The 25,193-nt window shown below is 41.2% G+C and overlaps 1 protein-coding gene across 2 annotated transcripts; it reads left to right on the forward strand.

Annotated features, from left to right (window-relative positions):
* Nucleotides 1–248: 248 nt before the first annotated feature.
* Nucleotides 249–25,156, forward strand: LOC146304945 (protein Shroom2-like). Of its 2 annotated transcripts, XM_084713591.1 has the most exons (11): nucleotides 249–480; nucleotides 1,226–1,465; nucleotides 2,503–2,651; nucleotides 13,667–13,789; nucleotides 13,891–16,231; nucleotides 16,423–16,478; nucleotides 18,388–18,972; nucleotides 20,062–20,574; nucleotides 21,850–22,024; nucleotides 22,358–22,630; nucleotides 23,110–25,156. In XM_084713591.1, the coding sequence occupies exons 2-11, from the start codon at nucleotides 1,262–1,264 to the stop codon at nucleotides 23,380–23,382; spliced, it is 4,692 nt and encodes a 1,563-aa protein (XP_084569717.1). In that variant the 5' UTR covers nucleotides 249–480; nucleotides 1,226–1,261; the 3' UTR covers nucleotides 23,383–25,156. The 2 variants fall into 2 exon arrangements, with proteins under 2 accessions (XP_084569717.1, XP_084569718.1); XM_084713592.1 differs by lacking the exons at nucleotides 249–480; nucleotides 1,226–1,465; nucleotides 2,503–2,651 and adding exons at nucleotides 12,522–12,859; nucleotides 13,192–13,212.
* Nucleotides 25,157–25,193: the final 37 nt, after the last annotated feature.

Here is a 25,193-nt window from a genome sequence, read left to right on the forward strand (position 1 = left end):
TTATTTTTCATTTTAGTGAGTAAGGATTTGAAGAAAAAAAAACTGTAGCTGAGTACAGATTTGTATCTTGTGCTTCTTGCAGTCGTCCAGCAGATGGCGGTATTTACTTTATTATGCTAGCAGACCACGCCGCGGCCACCAGACGTCCAGCCCCGCCCACATTCGGTCACGCCCCATTCCGCGTGCCGCAGCGCGCCGTAACTGGGCAACAGATGGTGAAGTCAGAGAGCTGCTGTGCTGAGACGGTCGAAGCGGCTCTTTAAAAGGCTAAAGAGGGTCAAACCTGCCTAAAACACGGCACAGGGTGAGAAACGGTTCAAATTAATCAATTTAATTTACTAAAAAAATTCAATTAAGGCATCGCGCCATCACCTGTTGAAGCTTAAAACCGCGAAACGACATCTTTGTTTCTGTCGTTTTTTGTTGATCCGTGAGGTGGGAGGTTTGCTAGGAGATTTAAGAAGTGGGCAGCTTTCTCAGGTAAGTTAAAGGTCTTTAAAATCAATAAAACATGTGTCAGATATTAATATCTATGAAGGAAGTTATGTTTTTAAGACTCAATTTGCTTGGTCTGATGTTTTTGACATGTTGTCATGATATTTTTAGACATATTTGGCAATTTAATAACAGTAAGTGAGCAACGTATTACGTAATTACGTAGGGCCAATAATGGCCTAATAATCTGGAGCCTAAAAGCCAAATGCATCCTCAAAATATAGAAATTAAATCTTATATGGTTACTAGACATTTTTAAGCATTTCTCGAATGAAATAATCTTTATTTCGTCTGAAAAGTTTAATAAAATAATAGAGCCTGTTTAATAATGGGTTTTGGGGCTGATTTTTTCTTTACACAGAGTATAGACAATATACATAAATACACACTTTTGCAATGTTTCCACACATGTTGTTGTCTAACACTTGGGACAAAGATTTGAAATGAAGGCTGGATGCATTAATTACATTACCTGATTATTTGTTTGGTTTGTAAAATGTTAGAAAATGGTCCAAGATGACGTCCTCGAATGTCTTGTTTATTGCACAACCCAAATATATTCAGTGTATTATCACAGAAGAGTAAAGAAACCAGAAAATATTCAGATTCAAAAAACTGGAATTGTAGAATTTTTACTTTTTTCTTAAACTGATTAACCAGTTATGAAAATAGATAAATTGATGACCAAAAACTGTTGGTATTTTGACTGCGAACATGCTCCTTCTTTCAGAGTGATGTTGATGGAGCCCACTGAACAGGAGGCTTCATGGACGCCGTTGACCACAGAGACGACCTGGGAGTTTTGGCAGGAGGGATGAAGTGGTGGAGGGAGGTGGACATGTGGAGGGGTCAGCAGAGGAAACAGGACGGGGACGAAGAGCTGGTGGAGGTGCTGCTCCGAGGTAAAGCACCCTGGGGCTTCACGCTGAGGGGAGGCAGTGAGCACCGAGAGCCTCTGGTCATCACAAAGGTAACAAAGCCATTGTGTTTTGGCAGTAGTGTGGACAAATGTCCGAATTCTCAGTCTTTCATCAGTGAAATGTTGACCTGTAATTACATCACCAGAAAGCTGCACCAAAATATGTCATCCCACAACATCTTCTTTAAAACTGGACACCACCGATGTGTGAGATATTACACCTCAGAGTAAAATTTTGAACTCCTATTACAGCTTTCTAGTCCAATCAGTAAGGTGGAGCTGCAAGATTCACATTCAAGAGTCCAAAAAAAAAAAAACTTGACAAAGTATTTAAATTCACTGGCTTTATTTCAGTCCAGGTGTAAATGTATTGATAAAGGATTTCACAGGAGAGTAAATGCTTTTCTCCACCTACTGAGCTCCTGAGGATTATATAAGGATTACTCTGTGAATTCAGTGTGTAATGTGACACACAGCAGATAACAGGAACCTTTTCCACCCGCTGTTAGTGCTGGTGTGAACTGCAGCTTTCATGGAGTTGTGCAGCAGTGGCAGCTACCTCAGGTTACAGGCGGTGCAGAATTAATTTTTAATCAGAGCGCTCAGGTTGCTGGCCACCACAGGTGCTCCTGGATGGTGAGGATGAAACAGCATCCTCAGAGACACATTCACTTCAAACCTACAGCCGGTAACTTCTATTAAAATAACTTTTTGTTATATTTGTTCAAACTGTCACCATGTCCTGACAGTGGTACCTGAGACAGATGATATGTGAAAACACTAGGTTCCTCTGGCTGCTCCTAGTCAGGCTTGGGGAGTAACAGATTACATGTATCAAGATTACATAATCTGGTTATAATCAGATTACAATTTCACTTAGTAAAATGGGTATTATTAGTAGGATTACAGTTTTAAATAAAGAACAATATGCTCAGACCCGGTTTCCAAACCAATAAGTTGTTATTTGATGATAATTTTTCAAGAACTTTCTTGACTACATGTAACTGCCTCATTACTCTGGGCAGGAGCTGTCATCCAGTGGCCATCAGATGCAGTTGTGATCAGTGTGTGTGTCTGTGTGTGTTCAGGTGGAGGAGGGCAGCGTGGCGGCATCTGTCTGTCTCCAGGCCGGTGATGAAATGGTGAGCGTGAACGCCGTCCCCCTCAGCGGCTCCCGTCAGGAGGCCATCTGCCTGGTGAAGAGCTCTCATAAGACCTTGACCCTGGTGGTCAGAAGGTACCATAACATTCATGACATTAATTTTTTTTAGTGTATGCAACAACTTTTAGGCACAGTGCCACTATTTCCCCTCGTTCCCAAACGGGGATGTGGTCATTCTGACGGCAGGAAAGTGATGCAGCGCTAGATAGGCTTCTATTAAATATATATTTTCAGTTACATATTGAAGTTTGTTGGTGGGTTTTTTGCGACAGAAAAAGTAACTGTTTTGGACAAACGTAACAACTAGGGAAGTTCCTGATGCCTGAGACACAGACAGTTTTTGGTTTGTTTTGTTATAGCAGCTGGTAGCAGTATTATAGATCAGTTTGATATTACGCCAAAATGTAATTTGGCCTCTGAATTTTTTAGAAACTTTGTTCCTAAATCTGTCATCTCCTCTTCTCCTCTGCAGTTACTGTTTTTATCAGTTTGATGTTCTTTTCTTGCAGTACTTTTGGTAGTTTAAGGTTACACAGCTATGTTGTAATTTGGTATCTTTCTACTCTTATGACTGATAGTATTGTTTCTTAATTTGTATTTTAAGTTTATAGGCCAGAATTCTTTGGCCCACATTTGTAACTTTCTTATTGTGTAAACCTCAGCTGAGACAAGTTTTTTGCATCATTGATCAATTTTCATGATTGACATCTAGAAAGCATTCATCCTGATATAAACATATATATTCACTGAACAATGAAGCCCAGATCCTGAGTAACTATACATTTTGCTGACCTGCACCTAAAGACTGTATGACAGAGAAAATGCAGAAACAAAACATATTGTTCAAAAGCGTCCATCATGTCTCTTCGCTCGCGACTCATTTCTCTCATTAAGGAGGGTCGGCTGAGGCAGAGCAAGATTGACGTGGGCCTCTCGCTGCTTGTTTGCCCCTCAGGCTAAAACAAAAGCGGGTATTGTGGTGGCGGTGGAGTTATTTCAGAGCGCAGATAATCAAACTCCTAAATGAGACGGAGACCCCCCCCCCCCCCCAGTTTAAAATCTGGTGTGATGTGTTGCTCTGTTTGGCTCCAGTGCGGGAGATTCATCTCTCCATGTGAGATTATGGGATTCCATAATGAACTAATCTGTTATAATCTTATAGTTTGATGACAATCCACTGAACACTGGGCTGTGTTTACTGTGAAAACATTTTGCTGCATTCTTTAAGCACTCTTTGGTTTGGAGTTTTAAAAATAATTCATGGTTGATATACAGATGGATCAACCACAAAAGAAACACTGTTGTCATGGAGTCCACTTTGCAATATAAACATATGTTTTTACCTTGACTTTCAAAGATTTTACCTGATTAGTACCAACATTTGCAGGCTGATGATGATTTGGCTCCACCATGTGGAGGCCTTTGTCCATTGTGTGTGTCCAGGAGGACAATTTTTGTCTTTGATGAGCAAATATTCTCACTTACATGTTAGGCATCCTCTACTAAGTGAAATTATTTTTTATTTTTTTGTTGCTCCCTGTAAAGATGTTAATTGTGAATTATTTCCAGGCGATGGGATTGGTTTTGGGGATTACTACTTGGTTTAAGAGTGAAAAACTACATTTGTCATGAAATGATATGCATGAACAGTCAGTTTAATTCTGCTGTTCTGATCAGGAATGAAATATACTAGTTTAGGAGGAGAAGTATCCTCGTGTGCACTCCTCCTAGGGTTGAAATTAGCTTTTTAAGCCTAAGATGCATTAACAGGTCAAAAATGACCCAGCTGAGGAGTATCATATCAAGTAAGTTTGACATAGACAGGCTTTTCCTAAAACCATGTTTAGTCAAAGATAACAGTATCACAACAGAGGTGATCAGCTTTCTTTGTAAACCCAGACTTTCTTCATGAGACTCTGTGTGTGTTCACTCTCAAAGCCTGCTGTTTATTTCTAACATGACTGTTACTAGCCTTGGTGTTATGGTATACCTGCGTATTTAGAAATCCTTGAAATTCAATAATGTCACCATGAATAAAGTTTTCTGAAACAGTAATGTAACAAATTTTTTAATGATGGAAGATTAAGATATTAACTGAAATGAATTTATTTCTAGAAAAGTAAAGAAATAATTGTCTTGTCATTTCTACTCTATAGCCCAGATCTCCTTGCTCATTATTTAAAGATATGGAATCATGGAAATATTACCACATATAACTTCATTTTGACATGATTTCTTCCAACTAAAAAAGCAGTTTATTAGCCACATGACACATCTCATTCGCCTTTAACAAATATTGTACCTCCTGTGATTTGAACATTGCAGAAAGCCATATTGCAGTTTGATCAGTGGTGCAGCCCTAGTCCAAACCAAACATGATATAAAAGCATTAAGAACAAATCACTGAAAATAAATTCCATTCTTGATTTATTTCAGACCTCTGTACAAGAATAGCCACTGCAGTTGCTTCTTTAAACCCTTTTTAATTCTTTTGTTCCTGATGTCCTGTCCTGTCAGAATTATATGCTCACTGGCAAATGGCAACAGAGTCTTAAAGCCTGAATCCAATTACTAGTTGCAAAGCCACTGGCGTGGGCTCAGCTTTGCGGAGTGGGTCGAGTCAACAGGAGGGAAAGGTGGACCTCTGGTGCATTTCAACAACCTGTTTCTGCTGGAGAAACACTCGATCTGAGCGGGTTCACAGAGCAAACGCCAGGCTTGAATTGGGAAGGGAAGTTAGAAAACCTGCTCTGAGAGATCGTTGAGTTGCCATCAGAGCTGCCTCAGGTCAGGCGTCCTCCCCCTGTTTGCAGGAGGAGTGGTACGGCCCATGTTGCCTAGGTGAGTTGACACTGCTTAGTGGGATAGGCCATATCAGCAGAGCCCATTGTTTTCAGGGGCTTTGGCAGAGTGGACACTCCTGTCTGCTTGTCTCTCCTCTTTCTGGACATGTTTGGATTTTAGAAGATAAAGAGAAGATTTTCACTGCGAGGTACTTCCTCTTTTCCTCTGTTTCTCCTTTTCTTTTTCCCTTCTGTTTCATCTCCTCTGATTCAATCATTTGGGATTAGATCAGGAAACAGTGAACAAGTTTGAGATAACAGCAGGTTTTCTTCATCTAGATGGCACATAAAGGTTGAGAGGCAGTGACCCATTTCCTCAAAGAATCATCTGTAAATTTAAAAAGAAAACCTGACATGCTGCTTAAAGAGGAAGTGGATTTTATTTTTCATTCTTGTAGGATTTATGTGGAGGTGGAAAGAGGATGAATGACGTTAGTGCAGGTAAACTGATTTCACAAGTTAAAGTAAATCTTTGTCTGTGTGTAACTGATTGTTCAGCCTCAGCTGAGATGGTCAGTGAGAATTTACAAGGTGTTAAAACTCCATTACAGCTTGTAAACCTGTTGTACCTCACTCACACACACAGAGAGGTGAAAAAACAGCTGTCCATGAGCAACAAGTGTTTTTGCAACAAGTGTTTTTGCTCAACAGTAAATCTATCAGCAGCAGTTTGCAGGAAATATTACCATAATTTTTGGCCTAAAACAAAGAGGAATAGTTTTATTCACAGTCTAGAACAGCATGTGGAGAATTCTTTTGCGTCAGTAATAGGAAGTTTTAATCTGCATCTGGATCCAGATCAGAGCTGGGCAATATAGATTCTCATCGTAGGTTTTGGATATTATATCATGATATGGCATAAGTGTTTCCTTATTTTAAGGGTTTTAAATGATGTCATTTCTGAACTTATCAGACTGTTCTAGCTGTTCTATTATCTGCCTTTACCCACTTAGTCATTATATCCACATTACTGATGATTATTTATCAAAAATCTCATTGTGTTCATATTCTAATAATTAATAGTAGATATTTTTTGAAAAGCACCAATAGTTATCCCTACAATATTACAGAGGAGTGTGGTCAAAAATATCGTCATCTTTGATTTTGTCCATTTCACCCAGTCTTATTTAAGATCATGTGCACTATTTTAGGATTTATGGATGTTATATCAAGAAATTACAGCTCTAATCCAGATCCCTTCCCTTCAAGTAAGTGCAACAATTCATGAGAAAATAGGTCTTAATGCTAATAAACCTCTTTAGAATGGAGTTTTAACGAATAATATTTTATCAAAATATTTTAACAGCCTTAAATGTGATTTCATTAAAGGATCCATTCAGCCAAAACACAAACATATTTTACTACTTTTTCCTATCTTACTTATTTCTTGCTCATAAACAGTGCAAGAGAAAATCAATGACTTTTATTTGTCAGAGTGGAAAAGTCCAGCGTTTTGGCAGGACAACCAACCAGTAACACACAGAAGTGATAGTTATAAAATGTTTTTTTTTTCTGCAATCTTAATGCAGTTTAAAACAATATTCATTGTACTAAAAGGGCAGACCTCAGTTCTTTGTGATATGCAAATGATCTCAGCCCACAGTAACCTTTAAATAAACCTATTTTGGTTAATCGATAATGAGAATAATTGTTAGTTACATCCCTAGGTTTTACAGACTGTTGTGGTGAAGTTATATAAACAACAATGTAGATTTGGTTAGAACGGGGACAGATGTTCCAGCTGTGGCTTATCTTAAGGTTCACATTGTGTTAAAGTTTGTACTTTTCTCTCCAGTACATTTTATTCTCCCCCTTTTTATATTTCTTTTGGTTGCTGGTGCAGGCAGTGATACACCGATAAGCCCAGCTGTGATGACACTGGCACTTTCTATTGTGTGGTCGTGTTTAGAGCTCAGCGGGGCCAGATTGGCCCCACAGGCCGCCACCACTGCTGCTACTGCTGCTGCTGCTGCTGCTGCTGCTGGCTGCTCGCTGTTTGGGCTCTAATAGCAGTAAGCTGGTGAATCAGCAAGATGTGACACCGGTGAGCTGTCTGACAGGAGCTGGGAGTGGAAAGGTGAAGGAGTGATGGAGTGACAGACAACGATTAGGAGAGGAGAGGAATGGGTGGTGCTGTAATTACAGTCGAGTGGCAGTGAACCATTGTTGTAGAAAGGTAAACATCAGCAGACTCACTGTACATCACCTGTAGGTTTGTTCACAAATACGAAGAATTGAGTTGAGAGTTTGGCAGTTTTTTAGGTATCTGTATTTTACTTAAGTATTTATTTTTATGACAACTTTTAACTTTTGTGCCCTATATTTGAACACAAACATCTGTACTTTCTACTCCTTATATTTTCAAAACAGGCTTGCTACTTTAATTTTAGTGCATTTGAGGGGAATTATAAGACTGATTTCAACTCAAATGGATGAGACAATAACACACAATGATTGCTTGGTGCGTTCAGACATGACACACATAAAAAAGATGGAAAACTTAAAAGAAATAGCAAGACTAAAAACTGTGTAAAATATGTAACAAGACAAAAATATGTAATAAGACTAAAAACAAACATATAAACACATAAAAACATGAGACAGAAAAAACGTAAAAAGACAAAAAACAATGACATAAAGACATCCAAGACATAAAATGACGAAAAATGACGTGAAGGATGGCTTCTTTTTAGTTTTATTCTTTATTTGAATCTGTGTTTCTATGTTTTTTTTACAGCAGCATCTGTATGTTTACTTGTGTAAAGGATGTATGTACTTTTGCCACCTCTAGGATACAGGTGACCTGTCCAAATGAAAGATGCTGAGAGCATAATGGTTTAGTTGCTGGTTAGTTGTACATAGAAATCTAACAGCTACTTGAGTAAGACATAATTTCAGTATACACTCAGTTGCCACTTTATTAGCCACACTTGTGCAGTCGAATGCAATTCAGTGAACACCTCTGCCATAATATCTGTCTTTACAAAGTTTATTTGATTTATTTTAGTTTATTTAGGTCACGGTTAAATGTGGTGTTATACTGAACTCTGGTATATTAAGTTTATGTCAAATTTCATCAATATTTTGAGTGATTTTAGGTCTATGAAATAGCACCTTGTGTCACAGGCACCAAACAGAGTAACTGAGTGGATCGTATGAACAGTAACTTCCCTTCAAACACGCATGATTTGTATAAAATCTTTAGAGGATGCAGCCTCTCCTCCCCAGTGGAGGAGTCTCTTCTTGGTGGAGTCGTCTCCCAGTATCTGCCTCCCTCCTCCTCCCCCTCAGCCTGACATTGGCTGGTATCTCTCAAAACAGACGTGAACCCGGGCCAAACATTCCTGTCTGTGCTATGTTTCCTGACAAGGACACTGAAGTAGATCTTCAACAGAAAAACAGAGTACGGCTAACAGAAGTGTCAGGTCGACAGCAGGCCAAAACCAGTCATTTTTTTCAGAGTTTCCCCAGTATCAGCATCTCATAGTCTCAAGATTATATTTCTCATTAAGCTATTTAGATATCAAGGCTACATTTAGTTAAAAAGTGCTTCATCTACCACTTTAAATTAATTTGAAACCATAAAATCCTGTATTTGTTTAGATCTGTTTGCTTTACCAGGATAGTTTTTTGAGACCAGGATCAACCCTTTTCTGAGTATTGTCTGTGCCACAATGGTAGCAACAATTTTCACAGAAATAAACATCATAATAGAAAATATAGTACAAAATAAAAGTATCAGACAAACCTGTTAAGTAAAGCAAAATAGTGACAACCATCTTTATCCTTTTTGCAATCTTAATTCACTCAGAAGACCCTTAGGTTCTGAACCAGAAGGTCATGAAGACCTCAGCCAAGGCCACTCACCAGAGCATATAGCATACAAGAAACAGGAAAGGAAAAAGAAAGCTTCCAAAAAAGCAGGACTTAAGAGGATTAATTTACATGCAAAAGTAATGACAGTGCCATCAGTTAGTGTTAATCAGCAAATTTAGAGTGCTAACATTTAGCTTAGTACAACCTCACCGAGCATGCTGGTAGATTATAGCCTGTTTTTGTTCAAGGTCAATGGAATAAAATAACGGTTTATCTGTGTTTCTTTAGGTGGAGTTAAAAGTTTAAATTTTCTGTTTTGCTTGAAACTTTTCTGAATGCAGAAGCTTTTATTCATCTGTTATAAGAAAACTGGATTTCAATAACTCAATTACAGAAAAAATAGTGACTTTTTGTTATTGCTGTAACTTTGTGTGAGCAGCAAAAAATGTGCAATTTAATTTTTGACATGTATCTTTCTATCTTGTGGCAAACTGAGCAGTTGTGATGTATACATCCCCTTGATTCTCAGTTCCCAACAGCCCCAGTTGTTCAGCCACTTGCAGTGCAAACACTTGATTACAGCAAGGACGCCGACAAGACAATAACTCCTCCCCCTGGTCTCAAATCCCCCTTTATAATCCCCAAGGAAATCTCTGCAGCACAAGGTGGAGTGTGTTTGTGAGTGTGTTCTTACTGGGAGGAGGAGGAGGAGGAGGTAGAGGAGGTCAGTCAGATTCCTCAGAGCGCTCGTCTCTGTCAGACTGGTGGGAGTTGTGGTGTCAAAGTGCGTCTTTTTTCTGTCCTGAGGTGTTTTTGAGGGAGTCAGCTGTGGAGAAGTGAAGCAGAAGACTCCTTTTTGAACCAGAGCACAAAGACAGCACACATACACACAAACAAAACTCTGTTTTTGTTTGAGTTAGTTGGTAAGTTATCATGTTTTGTTGGCAATTTATTCAGAGACACCCAAGCAAGTCCATTCAAAGTACAAAATACTGCTTATGAAGTCATTTTTGTTAACTTGTTTATAATGAAATCAGTCTGTTCCAGGTATTTATTTCACCTGTGCTTGTAGATAGAAATGACTTGATAAAATGGAGGTTTGCAGAAATTTGCTCCTAACTTGACTTTTTATTTGTTTCTCTGAGCCACCTGCTGTTTCATCAAAACTTTAATAACCCCTGCAAAGATTTTTGTACTTTGGCCATCAGTTGATCTATCTTTACCTTTTTAATTAATGTGAAGCAAGCAAAATGTCTTCCTTTTTTTAAACTGCATTTCTTCAGTTTTATCAAATCCTCTCGTAGCCAACTGGGTCAGCTGTGTTTCAGTTTCACATTCTTAAATGAACTCGCCTCAGTTTGGCTCGTATGTCCTGGGAGAGAACAGCGGCATCTCCTCCCCTGTGGAATATCTGTGACAGACCAGCTGTATCCCCTGACAATAGACCTTTACAAAAAGAGACATTTGCATTTCCATTGTGCAAGAGGCAACACAACTCTCACTTTGTGTGTCACACTGAGCAGAGGGGAGGGAAGGTTTTAAAGTTAAAGTAACAGTGTGGGGTGTTTGTGATAAAGCACTGACGTCCACTTAATGAAAGATGACTGATTTGCTGTTGTAGCCTTTTCCTGCATTTGCACGTTTTTTTGTTTTTTTGTTTGTTTGGGGTATACGCACAGGGTTCACACCAAGTCATCAAGAAATTGTGTTTTTTGCATGTTTTAGTCATTGCACTGCAGGTTAGCTGAGCAAAAGGTTCTGACATTTTTATAGCAGGCAAGAATACAGTTAAGGGTTTATACATAATAAAGTTTGCAATAAGACAATATTCCAAAATAAATAATGAGCACATATTTATTCAAGTTTAAATGGAGCATAGATTTGTTTAGAGAGGTTCCATTGCACCCTGTCTGCTGCTTGGCTGACAGGTAATCTCTGAACTGCAGGATGGAACAATGAGAATAAAACTCTTAATATAAAAAACTGTGAATCAGATAAAACAACAAACCACAATGCCTTGACAGGATTAGGGCCAAATATCTTTTGCATCTCCTGAGGCACAATATGCAACAAACCAGCGTCAGTAAAGAAATCAGAGCCAGGTAAAGTATTGTTAGAAAGTCAGAAAGACAGCGTCACACTTTCTTTATTCTGCTGCTGTGACCGGGAGCCTGCTCAGACTCCTGGGAGATGGCAAACATAGATGTCCCACTTGAAGGAGGGTACGGCCTCCCTGCATTCCTCTGCTGAAAGAATGCAGCGTCTCCATCATGACCCGGCAGGGTTAACGTTTCAATCAGAGCGAATGAAGTCTCATTTAGCTGAGATATTTCACTTTGGTCTGACATTTGAACTTGGAAACTTGGAAAACAATCTACCCAAATATCAGCATTTGAAATTATTAAAGAGGACAGTATTTAAAGTTATAGAAAACATCCCAAACATCCACTTATCACTTTTATTTTTATTTTGTGGAAGGTTGTAGTGTTTGGATGGCAGCTTGTAGATCCATCTAATTTTTCTAAAAGCTAAGCAGCTAAGCTTCACCTGGGCCATATGGCTGTGACAGATCTGTCTCCCTCTTCTGTTGTGAAAGCCCTTCACAATAAGAATGGGGTCACAGGTTCCAACCAGCAGCCAGAATGAAGTTTACTTGATCAAAGCACTGAATACCTATCTACTTGAACTTTGGACATCATTGTGGGAGAAAGTTGTTCCATGATTTGGCCAAAATGCAGTGACATTTCAGCACTGTAAAACACTGAGTGTCCAATGGGACATTCATCAATCCATTAGCTAGACCTGTTTGCCCTTCAGAGCGTCACAGGGGGTCTGGAGCTGATCCCAGCTGACACTGGGCAACAGGCAGTGCCTCTCCATGGACAAGCACTGGATAGAACATGCAAAATCCACACAGAACAGCAGGTTCGAACTCAGAACTTTCTTCTTGAGGCTCTTTGTTTCCAGTGGTTCTCTGCAGCAGCTGCCCCTGGTTGGTTAGCTCAGACTACAGTGGTGTTCAGTTGGTCTCTCCCGTCTGTCTTGTCCTGTGCACCCCACATCACTCTTCTCTCGCAATCTCTTGCCACTTTATTAGCATTTTTCAGAATTATGTAGAGGGTGGAGTTTGTCTCAGATATGAGGTGCAGTTACACTTCAAAAGAAATCTCATCATGTAGTTTTAAGGAGTGGTTCATCTTGCTTCTTACCATCTTTGCTGGGCTGTAAAAGGAGGCCTGGTAGTAGGATGATTAGTATGTAAGGCTTAAAATTAGGCAGCCTTTATTTTGTTCATCTTTCTAAGTTTCATTAGGGTAATAGGAAAACTAAGACTGGCCTAATGCTCTCTAGCAAACTTTCAGACTCACTTGTTTCCTGTACTGTGTCAGAGAGAAGAAACTTTATTCAATGATGTGCTATTCCTTGTCCAGTCATCTATTTTAGTATTATTTGATGTCAACATGTCCTCCTCCTTTCCTTTCCTTCCTCTTTTTTCTCCTTCCATCACATGCCGCCCTTCAGGGCTAAAATGGTTGATGTTGTATCACCACGCACAATGCCGTCAGAAACCGAGGTGCATGTGGCGAGGAGCTTTCTCACCAAGATTTTGCGAAGCTCTATGAGGTACCATCAGCCAGCCACGCCCTGTTGTGTTTGATGGTAGTTTTTGGTGAACCTCATGTTTGGTCATTGAGTTTGTACATTGTGCTTTGTGTTCCTTTGTAGTATTTTGCACCTGTGTTACCCTGAGTGTGGTGGTAGTTGTCCAAATCGAGTATACTTTAGTTGTATTTGTATTTTTATGTTGTGTTCAGTCACCTCATGCAATGACAAGATTTTATCATGTTTACATGTCATGAAGATATAGTTTTTTCTCTGGTTTAATATGTTTTGTGATCATTGTGTATGATCTATTGAACACATATAATTCCTGTCTTTGTCAACATGCTTTCCAGGAAAAACCGCTTCAGACAAGGGTATGTGCCAGTTTGTTGTGAGAAAAGTGGATAATACAGTAATGCACAGTAATAGGTTATGACCACAGTTTGGATGATATTGTGAGAACATTTAAGAAAATAATTTAATTTATAGGCCAGAAGACTTTGAAATTTACACAAAAAATACTTGAAAGAAGATTTCATAGGTCCCAAAACATACATAACTGCAACTTAAGTCCAGTTCACGATGTTACTGTTGAACTCTTGATAGCACATACTGAACAACAAACCCAATACAAACTTGTGCCAAAAATGCCAGAATATTAAATTAATATTAGATAACTGATAAATGATTTTGAGATCTAACTGTTCATCTGGGAAAACAACTGAATGTGAAAATCCTGCCATCTGCCTTGTCATGAAAGAGTTTGGAAAATGCAAAAGCTGAACTGTCAGATACTCTGTTGTGATTGTATAAAGTGTTTTGTTGCAGGAAGAATGATCCAGGCTCACGGCCCCATTCCTGGCACTCCTCCAAGCTGACAGAAGAGGAGTCTGAGCCTGCCAAGAGAGAGGCCACAACAGCACCAGTCTGGCAACCAAAACATGAAGTTAGGTGAGCCTTTTAGGTTTCTTTTTAGCTTCTGAATACATTAAATATGACAGAAAATATATCTTATTCAATTGTTAACCACAAGCAATAACATTGCTCACCAGGCCCAAAGAGTCATCTACTCAAGGGGACCAGGACACCCAGCATCAGCTAACCAGCCAGTTCAGCTCAGTGACCAACATGGAGAGACTGGAACGACCCTCTCATCCGTACCCACCAGGTCGTCTTTCACCTACTAAATACATCAGCAGTGCTGAGCCACTCTGTGGACCAGGAGGCAAAAGAGACTCCGGGTTGAGCTGTTTGTCTAGCGGCTCCAGCCCTCCTGTTCACGACTCCAGCACATCTGGTAGGAAGGGTACCAGCACCGAAAACATTTTCTTCAAGGGCCTTCAGAGTGAAGGGCCTCAGCAGGCTGAGCGGCCAAGGTACCTGCAGCTGACGCTGGGTAATGGAGGCTGGGAGGGGTCACGGGCAGAGGAGCAGCCTGCCTCCAGGGTGTCCATTGCAGGGAGACCGAGCATCGGCCCAGTGTGGCAGGTACCAGAGAAAAAGAAGTCTCAGTCTCCTCCTCCCCCTCCTCCTCCCCTGCGCAGTGACAGTTTTGCCGCCACAAAGGTGTTCCCCTACTCTGAAGGGCCCGGTGCTACGGCAAAGAGCAAGGGCAGGTCAATTGAAAAACTAACAGAAAATAACGATCAGAATGGCCTCAGATCTCACCAGGAGAAAACCTCAGAGGCCAGACATAGCTTCAATCCCATGTCCACCAAAGACTTCCCCCATCCCAGCATGGCAGCTGACCACAACCACAACCAGCTGCACCCCAACAAACTCTTCTCTCTGTCCAGCACTGATGTCAGACAGTCTTATTACACCCAAAGCCCTGCCCACCAGAGGCAATACAGTGATGAAAGCCCCCTCTACTTGCAAACCAGGTCAGCTCCTCCCACCAAGATTCAGAGTGTAGGGAGCTACTATCGCAGCTTGCAAGATCTGCCAACGAATGCCTTCAGCCGCAAACAGGTCAGGCACTCCACAGCATCCATGGCAAGTTCTGCTGCCAACCAAAACTTGGAGAATGGGGTTCTCAGCAGATACTACGGCCTGGCAAGCAAACATTCAGCTCAAACCACTGACCTCCAGCCCAGGCAGGGCAAAGCAGAGGGACGGAGGGGGGAAACAGAGAAACTACACTGGGTAAACAGCAATGAACCAGGCTTCTCAAGTTCCTTGAAGACGAACATTAAGGCAAAGTACTCCCTGCCTCAGTTCCAGATGCCTTACAGTGAAAATAAGGAGCGAAATGGCCACTCCCATCTGGGGAATGGTCTGCATTCTGACCACCAAACCTCTGAACTTCCTGTTCGAAGCCGCAGCCCAGAGGATTCTGCAAAGAGAGGTGAAGGACACTCCAGTGACATGAAAAGACACTTTTCAACACATCAAAGTAATGATCACAAGGTTAGCCTGTCAAGGCACCAAGACCCATGGGTGCCACAAGAAGATCACAGAATATCCCCCCTGAAAACCCCACTTCTTCACTCTCTGGCACAGGAGAGTAGGACTCTGGCAGACAGGCATCCACCACCTATGAACACAGGCATCATGTCCAGCCAGGATGCCAGTGACATCATGGCCGCCAGCAGTGCAAAATCAAATCGGCGCAGTGACCGTTATGCCACCACCCTACGCAATGAGATCCAGCAGAAGCGAGCCCAGCTGCAAAAGAGCCGCAGTGCTGCAACCCTCACATGTGATGCAGAGGATGATGAGGCAGAGGAGTGGAGATCCACAAAAACTTCTTTGTCTTCTGGTGTCTCCTTTTCCAACACCTACAAGGATCACCTTAAAGAGGCCCAGGCCAGGGTTCTCCAGGCTACCTCCTTCCAAAGACGAGACCTTGAGCCTCTTGGGCCAGAGCCGTCAGTAGTTAAAACCTCCAATGGACGTGTTAGAGGACGTAAACGCTTCCCCCTGGCCAAGAGGACACACTCCTTCTCAGAGCCTGATAAGATAGACAAAGTAGGAGTGGAGGGAGAAACTCAAACAGGGTCTTTTGGAGAGCGGAGGAAGTTCTTTGAGGCCAAACCTGCATTTTCTAGACCTGTGCCGAAGTCCAGTCAGGGTACAAACTTTAATACAGACTTCGGAGAGACAGACAAACCCAAAGAGAGAATGCCCACTAGAGAGGCTGAGGAGACTCACCCTTCCACAGACCCCAACCACCTCAGCGCTGGACACAAGCACATCTTACTAGAGCAGCAGAGGCTTGGGACCTTCGCTGAGTACCAGGCCACATGGAACAAACAGAAGAAGTCATCAGACGCCAAGACACAAGGGAGGTACCACTCAGCTGAGAACATCTTGGATGCGGATGTTGAGGAGAAGGCTGTGTGTATCCACGAGAGATCCCGATCTTCTCCGTCTGCAGACTTCTATACACAGGTGAGAAACACAGAATATTTGGATATATGTACAACTGAATGATTTAGAAATGGCTGCCGATTCTGTTTGAGTACCGATTTGACAAGATTTTTTCTAACATGATGCTTTGTAATGATTGATGGCATGCAACAAATGAATCATGAATGGATTTGCAGAGCCAAGCAAAAAAGCCTTTTACTTTTCTAACACAGAACATTCCTTCAACATGGAGGGACCCTCAAAGCCAGCAGAGCAGTTACATCACCAGGTGAGATGTAAAGTGTTTGTACATATCAAACATAACACAGTTAGATAATAGTGAAATTAGCAACTCCTTAATTATAATCTAACTGTATTACTTTTAATGCACAGTAAGTGTGTGTCCAAAGTGTTAAATAATATATCCAACCACCTGAAGGGGAGCAGGGTGCCACAGTGTTTGCCAAGTCAAAGAACAGTCAAACAGTTGACCCCTGCACTTTCCAAAGTGTCCATCAGAACACATAACTTCTCACTCTGACCTGCCGCTTGCCCTGGAACATCCGCCAGAAAGAAATGCTCGCCAGGTTTCATGTAAATGTGGAATTTTTCAGAGTGGTGAGATTTCAGGGCAGAGAGAGAACATGTCTCAGGTTTCCTGAGCTGAAAGGAAAATATCATTTTCTATCGTAATACATCTCTTCCCAACCTTATCTTGTGTTGTTGGAGCTCAAGTGGACTCAAACTACACCCAGATTTACAAGTGTCTTTGCAATTACAGGTGATTTACAGTGGGTGGAGAGTGTATCATTTTATCCATAAGCTGCTGTTGAAAATGAACACTTATCTCTTGCGTACACGATCACTTTCTTGACTAAATGGTAAAATGAATCCATAGCATTTGCTCTTTTGTTGACATGTGGACTTGTGCGCAAGCTGGGACATCAACACCTCTCAGGAAACACGAAATTTAACCACAACTGTCAACACAACTGTCACACTAAGATACTGTAGCTGAGGTGTTGCTCAAATTCTATCCTTCTAGTGTTACTTCATGCACCTTTTTAGTGGGTGGTGTTTGAACAAGATAAAATTCCAGCCCCTGAAGTCTAAGATGATTTGTGCAGTTTTGCTTTACATTCAACCAAATTCTCTCATTTATACTTTAAAAAACTCCATACTGTAATTATTATTATTTGCAGAATTGTTTATTTAGATGAAAGGTTTTAGATCAATACGATCTCGCTACCATCTCTGACTCTGCTCACGTGTAATCCCACCTCTGTGTTTGGTTTTCACACTGACGGCTCAGGTTTCCTGAACTGTGACACACACCTCTAAAGCCTCTAAACCCACCAGTCAACAGGCGGAGTATCCACTAATGTGTTCCAAATAAACCAATCATAACAATGTGTTAACGGAGTAAACACGACAGTGCTTTAGCCAGGTTTATCATAATCCTTATTTTTCAAAATAAACGATTGAATTTGCTGTTTAGCTTTATTTTAGCCCGCTGAATACTATCAAAAAGATACCCACAGAACTACAGAGTAAAAATCTCTTTTTTTGTTTTTTTCACGTGCTCAAACCACTACAGTTACAGACTTGTTTGTCTGCACAGAGCTGTGGTTCGAGCAGCCAAAAGAAAGACATCTGACTCATGCTGTCTTGATGGAGTTTGAGCTGATGCCCAATTTCTTCCCAGTATTCCTGAAAAACACACAGCACGTATGGATCACATCCATACGTGCTGTGTGTAAACAAACTTTTTTAACTTCCTGGAACCTGTAGTGTATTTTGACATACAACCGCAATTCCAAAACAGTGGAGACATTGTGTAAAAGATAAATAAAAACAGGATGGAATGATTTGCAAATACTTTTTGACCTATATTTAATTTGATGCATTTTAGATTATTTTTGGAAATCATGAGCATGTCCTATCTTTTTTAGAACTGAGGATATATTTATGAGAGATATCAATATATTAAACATCTCATTAAAGGTCTTCTAAAGTGATATGATGTATCAGAAAAAAGGAACAACTACAGATGTTATGCACCAGCCAAATGTACAGAAAACACAAATGGTCGGAACATTTCATCAAACATTTTTCATTCATATATATAGTTTTAACAGCAGAATTAATGTATTGTTATTACTGGTACTGATGAAGTTTGTCTTTACTTTGACCTCTAGGGGAAAAACTGAGAGCAGGCTGCGATACCAGCCCGACCACAGCCCACAGTCGGCCCCGTCAGTCCCCAGAAACGAGGGCCCGGTCCCAGGCCTCACTGACCACAGGACCAAACCAGACGCTGCCAATCCCTCCCACACCACACACTCCTTGGGCCCTCGCAGCCTCAGCCCCAACCCTGGCTCCCAGCACCCGTCCCAGCTTCCACAAACCAAGGGCCTCCTGCCGCCGCCCAGGCCCCATTTAGGCCCAGAAACCACATCCTCCTCCCAGGAATTCCTTGCTGGCGCCCAGGCAGCACTCCAGCCTGTGTCCGGCTCCAGCTCTGACACCCAGAACTCCTCTGCCGGCCCCGCCCCGGCCCCAGCCAGCTCTCCTCACCTCAGCGGGACAGACGTGAGCAGAGGAGGTGTAGAAAACGAGGAGGAGAAGGAGCAGACACCTTCATCCCTGTCCTCCTTCTCCTCCAGAACAACTGCTTTGTCTCTTCCAGCAGATCGAGCGCGGTCTCCCTCGCCACAGTTTGCACCGCTGAAACTGACCGACAAACCGCCGGCCGTGTTCGTGCAGGATGAGTCAACACTCAGGTAAGCAGCTTAGCCGGAGTGCTTCAGGTCTCCTCACGGTCCCTCGTTATGTAAAGCTTCTCCCTTTGCTCTGGTAGAGGAAGCTTTGAATAATGACTGCAGGTACCAGGTCCAAGAAAAAAGATGTAAGGAAAGTTAAACAGCAATATACAATACAATAACTGAGTTTACAACAAAAAGATTAAATAATTGTGGAGGAACTGCCTTCAAATGGTACAAAAAGTGTCATTAACTGAAGAAGAAGCTTATTTTGTGGAAATGTTTCTGTCAGCTGCTGAAATCGCCTAAAACGAGCCCACAAAGAGGAGGATCAGAGTTTGATTGTGCTTGTAGTCGATTTCCTCTGCGGCCTGAGACAAATCGAACTGGAGGCTGTAATTTTGTTAAAGCCACACGACTGCTGTGACCTTTGCTTTCCATTGCACTTCTACTGTATAAACCATCCTTTAATTAGACATGCTTGACTGTGCAGCTCTGATGTTTATTGCAAAATGTGTTTCCATATTCCCCCATGCTATCTGTGCTCCGTTCTTAGGATGGATTTTGTCTTTAACTGACCAGTTGGAAGACACTGTTTTTTGTTTTTTTTTTTAGTTCTATAGGCAGCATTTTATGGATATTTGACCATTTGTCTTAATTCAAGTTGTTCTCATTTTGTTTGTTTTTATTTAGTTTATAGTTATTTGTAATAATTAAAAATACCATTGGAAATTTACTGTTTAAGTGCCCTGATATAATTTTTTCAAGATCTAGAATTTCAGTGATTTGGAGCTGAGAATATTCAAATCTTTGCATTATTTTTGGGCATCTATTTTGCAGATATTTTGCAGGAAAATTAGTTAAGGGAGGTCCAGGTAAAGAATGATAACTTAATAAATATTGTAAAATACAAATGTAATTAATTAACTAATAATAATATGAGACACATTTCTTTAAAAGAAGGTTATTTCATCTATAAAATAGTAGAAACTTTAACAGAAAATGTGGGGGACTTACAACACAGAACATTATTAGTATCATCGCTGGAATCGCAGGTTTTTTTTTTAGATTAGTATGAGTATATGATGTTGACATCTGTCTCATGTCCAGGTCAGAGAATGATCTGAAGCTCCCAGCTGAGATGGACCCCAGCAGTCCAGTGAGGAAAGTTCCCGTGAGGATCATCCACACCGAGAGCAGCTCGGAGCGAGAGGGCAGGGCCTACCTGCCTCAGAGCGGTGATGCCTGCAGCGTCCTGGAGCCGCCGCCCCATGTCCCCTTGCTGAGCACCACGGAGCGCCCGGCCTCGTCCCTGTTCAGCGCCTACACCCGGCAGGCTCAGGTTCAGGCTCCAGTGTCGGTCCAGGAGTCGGCCCCTGAGTCGAGTTCAGTGGGGGCTCAGCGCTCAGAGGAGGATGCCAAGAGAGAGGAGCTGGCCAGGGACATCATGGGGAAAGACAAGTCTCTGGCAGACATCTTGGACCAGAGTGGCAGGAAGACCACCATGGACCTGATGGAGGGACTCTTCCCTACAGAGGAGCAGATCCTGGAGGGGGCCTTACAGCGAAGGAGGGCCTCCTCCGGCTCCAGGCTGCCCACCTCATCCCCCAGGAGCATGGACAGGTGGGACATTTTATCAGCACAGTCTGGTGTGCAGCGTTGGGTAGAGGCTAAACTCTCAGTTAAAATTATTCATTAAATTTCAGCTGTTTGTCTCTTTTTCTGCAGCATCTCTTAAAGAGATAGTTCAGATCATTTGAGAATAGTCAGTGTATTACCTACAGTAGATGGTGATGGACATGTCCCTGTCAGACAGCCTTTTCTGATGAGAAACCACCATTGTAAAAGCCAAGTATTGCTCCCTACAAACCAATCAAACTCAATTGGCAAAGTCAGTTATTTTACCTCACAGAACACGGGAGATGCTGATCTACTGCTGCTTCAATCTGTTAGTGTTATTTTGTGACTTTGGTATTTTAAAAGGATAGTTAAGATGCACCAAAGTCACACAATAACACAAACTAACTGATTAAGGCAGCAGTAGACCTGCAACCCTGGTCTTCTGCACAGTAATACGTCAAATAATTTGAACTATCCCTTTAAGGTTTTTTTAGGCACCAAACCTGCTATCTATCCTGCTGAAGTTTGTTTGAGCATTACAGATGATCTTGACCTCTGACCTCAAAGGAGCAACTGAACAAAAAATGAGCTCAACATGATTTTAGCTTCTCTGACAATGTGGTCACTGGAAGTGTTAAAATCCTTCTCTAACTGGCTCACATTCTCTTAGGAATCACATTTTTCAGCTTTCAAACTTTATGAAAAAAAAAATCTGAAAATATAAATGCATGATTGAAACATGAATTTATTTTATAAATGCGCACAATTTGAGAGGAAAAAACAATTATATAAAAGAAAAAATGGGGGAATTTATTAATTAAATTTTAAGTGTTACAGACTAATGAAAGTGTTAAAGCCTTTTTTATTTTTATTTATAAAGTGAATGAGCTCAGGGTTTGTTATTTGTTGTCCAGTCCAGTCTGTTCAACCTTCACTCAGCCTGCCCTCTGGTGGACAAATGTCTCATTACATTCGTCTCCTCCATTCAAAACTGAAGGAATGTCAACCTGCTGTATAATTGCTGTCTTTTTTCTATTTCTATGTGTATTCTGGCTATTACTGGTTACTTTTTTAAAGGATTTTTTAAATTATTGTTGTAAACCTTTATTTTAGGTAATATTTACAAATCTCTCTCTCATCTTAATGATTGTGGATTATGCCATTATAAGTACTTAATCGAAGTTGATTTAAAATAGATCAAGCAGACATGAAAGAATGAAAGAGAGATGTGTCAGGACCTCTGCTCAGCTGTGTGTGTGTGTTTTCTGTGTGTGTCAGGAGGGAGGAGGAGGACGTGTCCGTTTCAGCAGCAGCTTCCCTGGTCCCCAGCTCGTCCTACTACAACACGTCAGCTCCCAAAGCCGAGCTCCTCATCAAGATGAAGGACATGCAGGAGCAGCTGGAGGAGCAGGACTCTGAGGACGAGCTGGACGTCGACCTTGCCAGTAAAAAGGTAGAATGGAGAACCCACTGAGAGCTTGAATGTTACATTCTATTATATTAAAAACGTTCTTCTTTAAGGGCTGAGGTTCATTTGCTTCTGAAGAACCCTCAAGGGTTCTTCGTAAGACTTAGGGTTCCATTAAGAATCTTTTTCATCCAAAGAATTCTTTTTGAAAGAAATAGTTCTTCAAGGATTGTTGAAGTCCTTCTAGGTAGAAAACTCTTAAAGGGTTTAAAGTCGAACAGTCTCAGCATAAACTGGAATGAATTTTCAAATCTTTAAATTTGTAAGTAAAAACGTTCTCCCTTTTAATGGTCTGTCTGTCTTCTTCACGTTCTCCAGCAAGAGCTGATCTCCAGCCTGGCGGGGAAGCTGGAGGTTCTGCGGGAGGCCCGGCACAGCCTGCAGGAGGACGTGGAGGACAATGAGGCTCTGGGCCGTGAGGTGGAGGCCACAGTGCAGCGCCTCTGTCAGCCCAACCAGCTCGACAAGTTCCGCATGTTCGTGGGCGACCTGGACAAAGTGGTGAGCCTGTTGCTGTCGCTGTCAGGACGGCTTGCACGCGTGGAGAACGCTCTCAACAGCCTGGAGGACGAGGCTCCGCCAGAGGAGAAGGTAACAGCCATGACCTCAATCAGACAGGAGGAAAATCTGTAAAGGGATAGTTTGGATTATTTGATGTTTGAGGTACTTATCAATAGTCTGTGCATTACCAACAGTACCTACTATAGGAATCTATGCAATGCAGCAAAATATATTTTAGACACATAAAAAGGTCCACTTAAAAAAATAAACAATAGAAAAGGCTGTAAGATGGCAAAGTAAAGCTGCAAAAATATTCTAAATAAAATGTATTGATTTCTTTAGGTGGGACTTTTATTATTTAGCTAAAGTATGTATCGTTGCTGACCCTGTCACAGCAGTACATTGCTTAGCACCTAAGCTGGTGCCCCAAACTGGTGGGGTGCTGATCACAGATCTCCTGCAGGTAAAACACTGACTATGGATGAGTACCAAATAATCTGAACTACCCCTTTTATCTACTCAGATAATGTATAAATGATCTGTAATGACTAATATTTGTCCTTCATCAGCGAACCCTGACAGAGAAGCGCAAGCTGCTGATGCGGCAGCACGAGGATGCCAAGGAGCTGAAGGAGAACCTGGACCGTCGTGAGCGGCTGGTCTCCAGCATCATGGAGGTCCACCTGGACACAGAGAGCCTGGACGACTACCGTCACTTTGTGAAGATGAAGTCGGCCCTGATCATTGAGCAGCGTAAACTAGAGGACAAGATCAAGCTGGGCGAGGAGCAGCTGAAGTGCCTGGTGGACAGTCTGCCGCTGGAGCAGAGGCCGCCGCTCTGATGCAGGAAGTTTGGGGGAGCGGGATTTCTACGTTTGAGGGTGCTGCATGTAGCATTTTGATATTAATGTCACTGTTAACTGGTGTGTGAGTTCAGTTTCAAGCCTCTGTTTCATGTCAGTGGTGTTGCCGTTGTTTTCTCAGCGTTGTATCACTAAATCCCGGTGCAAAAACACACAGGCATTGTAGCTTCAACATCTAACGTTAGCTTTTGGAGGGAGAAAGTCATGACATCAGTTACATGACTTTCTTCACTGTCATGTACCTCAACAGTTTCACAACAAACTTTGACTTTCTTGACTTGCAAAATTATCTTTTAAATTGACGAACGGGCACAATTTAAATTATTTGTCTCTCACTGCTAAAAGTGGCCAGTATTTTATTTCTATAGTAACTGGTCACAGTTAGAGGCCTTTTTTAACACCTATGACTCCAGAAAAAGTGAAGAAAACACTCATTTTAGATGGTGTAAAGCTTAAATTTGAATCATATTTAATTGAGCCCTGTGTGTATTTGCACGGTGATACACCCCAGAGACAAAGATGAGAAAATGAAGCAAAGTGAAACACCGAAGGCTTTGAAACCTCACAAATATATACATGCTAACCTGCATGTATAAAACTAAGCTGAGAGAAGCCGTGTTTGCAATAATTGATTTAATTCTGTTAACTCAAGATCACGATTTAATTATTTTGTTATCTCCAAAAATAATAATAACAGAATAATTAGCTCATTATCACAAGATAAACTGAATAATTTCAAGCACAGTCGTTCTCGGCTTCCACACAGAACCAAAACATGTTTCATCCATGAAGTAAACACATGCACATGTTTGTGTCATCATTTTACAGTGTTTCCTGTCTCCCTTTATTATTTGTGTTTTTGAATTGTTGTATTTATGTTGCATCATGAGCTCTCTGTCCCGCTGTATGTGGCTGGAGTTGTAATTAATTATCATCATGTGTGTTTTAAGTTTTAAATATTAATATTTTCTAGTAATTTATTTTAGCCTTTTTTGAAAACCTCTATGGAGAAAGGGGAAATGTTTCCCCAGTAATTTATTCTGATTCATGACGTACTTTTTGTTTTCTAATGAAATGAAATGAAGAGTTTGATTCCAAAATGCTATAAATCTGTTTTAGGTTTCAGTCTTTCAAAGTGTTTTCATTTTGTCAGCCAGGATTATCTTTCCTGCTCTTCCTTTGTGTAGTGTTTTATTCCATGAGGGTACATTTTACATAATATCTCATTTTGGAGTGAAACTCTTAAATTTATGCTAGAATAAGAGGTGAATCTGATAACTTTATTATCATAAAGACGATGCTGACTTCAGCAGTACAGATGTTGCTCTCATGTGTTTTCTATATGATAATACACTGCTGATATTCTCCCTTGGTGTTTTTTTTTAGCCTGTAATCTCACCGTTTTTCATTCACACTTGGTGCTTTTAGCTGAAGTTCCCGTACGAAAACTGCAGGACGGTCTCATTACCACATCTTTTCTACTTTCTCAGAGTATAAGGACTCAGGCACAGCTGGAGTTTCTGAGGAGGTTGATCTAAAAGTTAGCACTTTACTCTTTGGTTTGGCCCATTCAGGGGACTCTTTCTACATATATATTTATTTGAAGATGTGCCTACTGTAGCCTCCCACCACTGTGAACTTCATGGACTGATGTGGGCGTGTGCCCCTGGGTCTTCTGTTCGACCCACGCACACTTCATGTATGCAGTGCACTCTTTCACCAACTTTTCAAAGCAATAAAATTATCAAGCTGAGAGGTCTGTTCTTGTTTGTTTTTATCATATCCAGTAA

This window comes from Lutjanus erythropterus, chromosome 24 (genome assembly GCF_056507025.1).
Source record: "Lutjanus erythropterus isolate fLutEry1 chromosome 24, fLutEry1.hap2, whole genome shotgun sequence".
NCBI lineage: Eukaryota > Metazoa > Chordata > Actinopteri > Lutjaniformes > Lutjanidae > Lutjanus > Lutjanus erythropterus.